This window comes from Pelophylax lessonae (assembly GCF_965119305.1).
Source record: "Pelophylax lessonae genome assembly, chromosome: 10".
In the NCBI taxonomy this organism is placed as follows: domain Eukaryota; kingdom Metazoa; phylum Chordata; class Amphibia; order Anura; family Ranidae; genus Pelophylax; species Pelophylax lessonae.
The window spans coordinates 228,230,927-228,238,426 of NC_138777.1; the positions used below are offsets into that span (position 1 = coordinate 228,230,927).

A 7,500-nucleotide genomic window follows, 5' to 3' on the forward strand; every position below is an offset into this window, starting at 1 on the left:
GGAGGAGGAGGAGGAGGAGGAGGAGAGAGAGAGAGAGGTGGAGGAGAGAGAGAGAGAGAGGGGAGGAGAGAGAGAGAGAGAGGGGAGGAGAGAGAGAGAGAGAGGGGAGGAGAGAGAGAGAGAGAGGGGGGAGGAGAGAGAGGGGGGGAGGAGAGAGAGAGAGGGGGGAGGAGAGAGAGAGAGGGGGAGGAGAGAGAGAGAGGGGGAGGAGAGAGAGAGGGGGGAGGAGAGAGGGGGGAGGAGAGAGAGAGAGAGAGAGAGAGAGAGAGGGGGGGAGGAGAGAGAGAGAGAGAGAGAGAGAGAGAGAGAGAGAGAGAGAGAGAGAGGGGGGGGAGGAGAGAGAGAGAGAGAGAGAGGGGGGAGGAGAGAGAGAGGAGAGAGAGAGAGGGGGGGGAGGAGAGAGAGAGAGAGAGAGAGGGGGGGAGGAGAGAGAGAGAGAGGGGGGAGGAGAGAGAGAGAGAGAGAGAGAGAGAGAGAGAGAGAGAGGGGAAGGAGAGAGAGAGAGAGAGAGGGGGAGGAGAGAGAGAGAGAGAGGGGGGGAGGGAGAGAGAGAGAGAGAGGGGGGAGGAGAGAGAGAGAGAGGGGGGGGGAGGAGAGAGAGAGAGAGAGAGAGAGGGGGGAGGAGAGAGAGAGAGAGAGAGAGAGAGGGGGAGGAGGAGAGAGAGAGAGAGAGAGAGGGGAGAGAGAGAAGAGAGAGAGAGAGAGAGAGAGGGGGAGGAGAGAGAGAGAGAGAGAGAGAGAGAGGGGGGAGGAGAGAGAGAGAGAGAGAGGGGGGAGGAGAGAGAGAGGGGGAGGAGAGAGAGAGAGAGAGAAGAGAGAGAGAGAGAGAGAGAGAGACTATATATACAAACATTTAGATGGCCAGAGATGGGGGCTGAATAGATAGAGGGATGGAGACATCAGATTAATTTCCTGTTGCATCATCTACCATTGGCCTCTTTCAGGCTGTATACATTTTACTGAAGAAATGAATGGGTTGCATTCAGTATTATTTTAGAGGTTTTTATCACAAGGTCCAGTCTATGTCATCAGTTCTGCTTTCAATAAAACTCAGGTTTCTGTATTTGGTATTCTGGATCTCAGAACATTTCATTTTATGTTATTGATGATTCTAGCACAGTGTTCAGCTATCTGCGGTCACCATGCATACAATAGATCAGCATCCTGCGAGTATCACAGGGTGCCTCTCTTACGCTTTACCAGCTGCAATCATGTGACTGAGAGCAATAGCAATACTTTCATTTATAGTGCTGGTTTCCCCAAATATTTGCATCATCAACCTAATCAGTGATGTTTGAGTGTAACCCATCCAATTCAGGGCTTCTTCACAGCAGAATACAATAAAGGGATTGTAAAGTCAGAAGGTGCATTCATTCTATGCATTAGGATGAAAAAACCCTTCTGAGTCCAGCAACCCCCCCTAATACTTACCTGAGCCCCATTCTCTACCCAGCAAGGTGCACGAGTGCCCCGGCCATCCGGGACTCTCCCTCCCGCCATTGGCTCCCGCTGCTGCCAATCAAAGTTAGCCAATGAGAAGAGGGGGGCAGGGCTGAACCTTGGCTCTGTGTCTGAATGGACACACAGAGCTGCGGCTCGGCATGGTTACCCCCACAGGAGGCAGCTGACAGAAGCCACTTGATAGATGGGAGGAACCAGGAGCGCCGGCGAGGGACCCGAGAAGAGGAGGATCAGGGCAGCACTCTGCAAAACCAACTGTACAGAAGAGGGAAGGATAATATTTGTTATTTTTAAAGAAAAACCCCCCCCCACACTTTAGTATTACTTTAACTAGTTCCGGATCGCCCGACAACGATTTACTGCGGCAGGCAGCCCCCCTCCTGTGCGAACCCATGTAGGTCTAAGTCGGTCGAACTGCAGCTAGGGGGCGCGCTCCCACCCCCACTCATCAGCGGGGACTCCGATGCACGGGGCAGGCGGCTCACCCGCGATCGTTCCCCGCTGAGAGAGGAGGACGGTCAGCTGTTGTAAACACAGCTGACCGTCCTTCTCTCTGGAATGATCATAGAGCCCCTGTGATCCTTCTATATAGGATCACAGGTCTCTGTGATCATTTCACAAGCCCCTCCCCCTACAGTTAGAATCACTCCCCTAGGCTCACATTTAAACCCTTGATCACCCACAGTGTTAACCCCTTCCCTGCCAGTGTCATTATTACAGTAACAGTGCATATTTTTAGCACTGATTACTGTAGTGATGTCACTGGTCCCCCCAAAAGTGTCAAAAATGTCAATTAGGGGTCCGATCTGTCCGCTGCAATGTCGCAGTCCCGCTAAAAATCGCAGATCGCCGCCATTACTAATAAAAAAAGTAAATAAATAAAAAGTCCAAAAATCTATCCCGTAGTTTGTAAACGCAATAACTTTTGCGCAAACCAATTAAAATAAGCTTTTTGGGATTTTTTTTTTTTTACCAAAAACATGTAGCAGAATACAAATTGGCCTAAACTGTCGCAGTCCCACCAGAAATCGCAGGTCGCCGCCATTACTAGCAAAAAATAAATAAAATAAAAAATAATGACATGAATCTTTCCCGTAATTGGTAGACGCAATAACTTTTGCGCAAACCAATCAAAATACACTTACTATGATTTTTTTTTACCAAAAATATGTAGCATAAAACAAAAACTGGCCTAAAATGCAAAAAAAAAAATGTTGATTTTTAAATTTTTTTGGGGAATGTTATAAAGAAGAATGTGAAAAATATATATATTTTTTCAGAATTGTGGCTTTTTTTTTGTTTATAGTGCAAAAAATAGGAAATCGCACAGATGATCAAATACCATTGTGCATTTCCATGTTTTGTGTATTGTGGGAGGACAGATCTAGTGACTGCAGGCTCCTGGGGAGAGCGGATATAGTGACTGCAGGCTCCTGGGGAGAGCAGATATAGTGACTGCAGGCTCCTGGGGAGAGCAGATATAGTGACTGCAGGCTCCTGGGGAGAGCAGATATAGTGACTGCAGGCTCCTGGGGAGAGCAGATATAGTGACTGCAGGCTCCTGGGGAGAGCAGATATAGTGACTGCAGGCTCCTGGGGAGAGCAGATATAGTGACTGCAGGCTCCTGGGGAGAGCGGATATAGTGACTGCAGGCTCCTGGGGAGAGCGGATATAGTGACTGCAGGCTCCTGGGGAGAGCGGATATAGTGACTGCAGGCTCCTGGGGAGAGCAGATATAGTGACTGCAGGCTCCTGGGCAGAGCAGATATAGTGACTGCAGGCTCCTGGGGACAGCAGATATAGTGACTGCAGGCTCCTGGGGAGAGCAGATATAGTGACTGCAGGCTCCTGGGGAGAGCAGATATAGTGACTGCAGGCTCCTGGGGAGAGCAGATATAGTGACTGCAGGCTCCTGGGGAGAGCAGATATAGTGACTGCAGGCTCCTGGGGACAGCAGATATAGTGACTGCAGGCTCCTGGGGACAGCAGATATAGTGACTGCAGGCTCCTGGGGACAGCAGATATAGTGACTGCAGGCTCCTGGGGACAGCAGATATAGTGACTGCAGGCTCCTGGGGACAGCAGATATAGTGACTGCAGGCTCCTGGGGACAGCGGATATAGTGACTGCAGGCTCCTGGGGACAGCGGATATAGTGACTGCAGGCTCCTGGGGACAGCAGATATAGTGACTGCAGGCTCCTGGGGAGAGCGGATATATTGACTGCAGGCTCCTGGGGACAGCAGATATAGTGACTGCAGGCTCCTGGGGACAGCAGATATAGTGACTGCAGGCTCCTGGGGACAGCAGATATAGTGACTGCAGGCTCCTGGGGACAGCAGATATAGTGACTGCAGGCTCCTGGGGACAGCAGATATAGTGACTGCAGGCTCCTGGGGAGAGCAGATATAGTGACTGCAGGCTCCTGGGGAGAGCAGATATAGTGAATGCAGGCTCCTGGGGAGAGCAGATATATAGTGAATGCAGGCTCCTGGGGAGAGCAGATATAGTGAATGCAGGCTCCTGGGGAGGGCAGATATAGTGAATGCAGGCTCCTGGGGAGAGCAGATATAGTGACTCCAGGCTCCTGGGGAGAGCAGATATAGTGACTGCAGGCTCCTGGGGAGAGCAGATATAGTGACTGCAGGCTTCTGGGTTTAGTAACACTTTAAGCATACAACAATAGGCAAATAATGAGCAAAATACTAACCTTACAGCTACATTACTTCCATCAATAATAATATGCTTCAGGTCCTCTCTTCCGGATTCATTTTTCAGTTCTAGTTTATAAGGCGTTTGAATGGATTTAAGAAATCTCTGTACTCCAGTTACGGATGGTTCAGGTTTTGCTTGCCTCCCATGTGTTGAAGGTCTACTTTCATTGGTAAAGGGATTGGCCATATAAGCCGTATTGTTGAATCTCATCGGTATCTCCCTTGTATTTCTGGCAGGCGGTGGATTTGAAGGTCCTGGGACATTGGAGGCTGGTTCAGGTATTGCCGGCCTCCCATGTCTTGTAGGTCTACTTTCATTGTTATAAAGGGTTGTTTCTTTGGTAAAGGGGTTGGCTATAAAAGCCGCCTGGTTAGATTGGACAGGTATCTCCCTTGTAATTCTGGCAGGGCCAGGGACCATTGAAGGTCCGGGGACATCAGAGGCTTGGATTCGCTTATGCATTGGAGGACTTGTCGTGCCTCTGGCTACAAAGCTTAAAATTTTTGCTGAAGTCCTGTCGGCCTCCAGCCTCTCAGATCTAGACTCTTCCTTTCCCATCTCTAAAGTTGGCTTCTGCCAGAGATCATTGGAAGAACTAGGGGTGACCTTCGACTCGACTATGGTCACTTCCTGTCTCACCGCAGATTCTGGTTTGTGCAAGCATTGTTTTTTGGTGGTTGGATCGCTCTTGTTGCTTTCCACCTGTTGGCTGTGGCTCTGTTTTTCTATCTCATCCAGTAGTTTCAGGGGCTCCTCGGATTGTCCGAATTCTTTGATGACCTTCTCAACCACTGCCTGGGGATATCCCATAGTCTTAAAAAAATTAACAAGGATTCGGTATTCAGCTTCTGGGCAAAAGGGGGTTTGGTCTAATACTATTATTTCTGGACCCTCTGAATTGGTTGAATCTAGATCGATGACTGAGAGGTCGGAGTCGTCATCGACACTGATGACTGACCCGTCTGATTGAATGCTTTCCAAGGAAAAAGGCTTTTTCCTGCATTCGTTTTCTTTCTCCGAGCCTCGTCTTTTTCCTGTTAATCGCTCTTGTTGAGCGGAGGAGGAGCTGGGTAGGTTTGACTGGGGGACACCAGGAAATAAAGAGTCCAGCTGACAGCTTAGCTCCGTCACAGGGGTCTTAGTTCTAGCCTCATCTTGGCTACAAGCTTGTTGATCGTTCGCGCAAGAGTTCACAGTACTGATCTCCAGATCGGCGTCATCCTGTGCAACCAAAAAGTGGTCATTCGCCAACAGAATCAGCAGTTCCTCCTTCAACGCGCTGGGCAGCAGCAACAAGTCCATGGTATATTTATCGGCGTGAGCCTCGACAAAAACTTTAAACTTCTTTTTCACCTCTGGCTCTTTATCAGGGGTCAAGCTTATGTTGTCTCTGAAAATGTTTACAAACTGCTGCACTTTGCTTTGGGTCATCACGACCTGTTCTGTTCCCCCTTTGAGGGCCAGGACTCCGATTTCCAACACCGTGACGCTGGCACAAGTGTCCCTGATGAGCGAGTGAAGGAAGAAGCTGCGGGCTCCAACGAAAATGCAGTGCATCTCCTTCGGGTAGGTCTCCATCGCGGCCATTTCCGGGTCACTGAGCCCCGTGATGTATTCCTAAAAACAGAACGAAGAGGTCATCGAGTCATTTCTCATGAGGTTCCTCAGAATGTACAAAATTTCAAACATATCTAAAACCAAAAATTTACCACATTCAGACCAGGCTTTTTCTGGCACTTGTTTACAAGTTTAACCACTTGCCGACAGCCCGCCGCCTTTTTACTGCAGCAGGACGGCTCGGGCACGTCCATTCACGTGACTGGAGTGCATGTGGTTTCGGCGCCGCGCGCCGCGCTTCCGTTGTTTTTAGACACATCGGGAGGCGGACCACGGGAGGGCGATTGCCACCGCCCTCCCGCGATCCTCCGAGAAACCGAGAGAAGACCCGCCTGCTTATGTAAACAAAGCAGGCGGATCTTCTGTCAGACAGACAGGGAGAGATCAGCTGAAACTGCGATCTCTGTTCCTGGCTCAGAACCCCCTCCACAGTCAGTAAGCATATTAGGCATACATTTAACCCCTTTGATCACCCCAGTATTAACCCCTTCCCTGAAGCGTCTCAAAAGCGACTGAAAAGCGACTCAAAATGGTTCTTGAAGCAATTTTTGAGTCACGTCTCCTTAAAAAAAAAAAAAAAACCCTTCCCTGCCAGTGTCATTATTCTAGTAAGGCCTCTTTCACACGGGCGTTCCGTATGTCCGTATATCACCCCATCCGTTTGCGGGTGATATACAGACATAATGCATGTCAATGGGATTGCGGATGTCAGTGGATGACCATCCACTGACATCCGATTTGCGTCCTTTCAGTTCTGTTCAGTTTTTTTGGAACGGAACAGAAACCTTTTTTTTTTCTTCCGTTTAAAAAAATGGAAACTGTCTACTGACATCCGCAATCCCATAGACATACATTATGTCCGTATATCATCCGCAAACGGATGGGATGATATGCGGACATACGGACAGGATGACGACACAAATGTCATCCGTGTCCGTAAAAAAAAAAAAGAAGTGCCGGAGCGGATCGCAATACGGTCCGCTCCGTGTGAAAGAGGCCTAACAGTGCATATTTTTAGCACTGATTACTGTAGTGATGTCACTGGTCCCCCCAAAAGTGTCAAAAATGCCAGTTAGGTGTCCGATCTGTCCGCAGCAATGTTGCATTCTCGCTAAGAAAATCGCAGATCGCCGCCATTACTAATAAAAAATAAATAAAGTCCAAAAATATATCCCGTAGTTTGTAAACGCTATAACTTTTGCGCAAACCAATTAAAATACGCCTTTTGGGATTTTATTTTTTACCAAAAATATGTAGCAGAATACAAATTGGTCTAAACGGATAAAAAAATTTAATTTTTTTAAATTTTTTATTGGGAATGTTTTATAGCAGAAAGTAAAAAATATTGTGTTTTTTTCAAAACTGTCGCTCTTTTTTTGTTTATAGCGCAAAATATAAAAAAATCGCACAGGTGGTCAAATACCACCAAAAGAAAGCTCTGTTTGTGGGAAGAAAAGGACATCAATTTTATTTGGGTACAGCGTCGCACGACTGCACAATTTTACGTTAAAGTAACGCAGTGCCGAATCACAAAAAAATGGCCTGGTCATTAAGGGGGTAAACCTTCCGGGGCTGAAGTGGTTAAAGGAGTTGTAAAGATAGTTTTTTTTTTGGCTTAATGCATTCTATGCATTACGATAAAAAGCCTTCTTTGTGTAGCAGCCTCCCCAGCATCCCTAATACTTACCTTAGCCTATCCAGTGATGT

General features: G+C 48.1%; 1 protein-coding gene across 1 annotated transcript in view; it reads right to left on the reverse strand.

The window, feature by feature from the left end:
• The window catches only part of N4BP1 (NEDD4 binding protein 1), a 64,847-nt gene that overhangs the window by 32,586 nt on the left and 24,761 nt on the right, over positions 1–7,500 (reverse strand). The window contains exons 3-4 of the mRNA XM_082270046.1: positions 4,553–5,793; positions 4,172–4,381 (exon numbers count right to left, since the gene is read on the reverse strand). Of these exons, the coding sequence (XP_082126172.1) occupies positions 4,172–4,381; positions 4,553–5,793 (1,451 nt within the window). The remainder of the gene's footprint in view (positions 1–4,171; positions 4,382–4,552; positions 5,794–7,500) is intronic.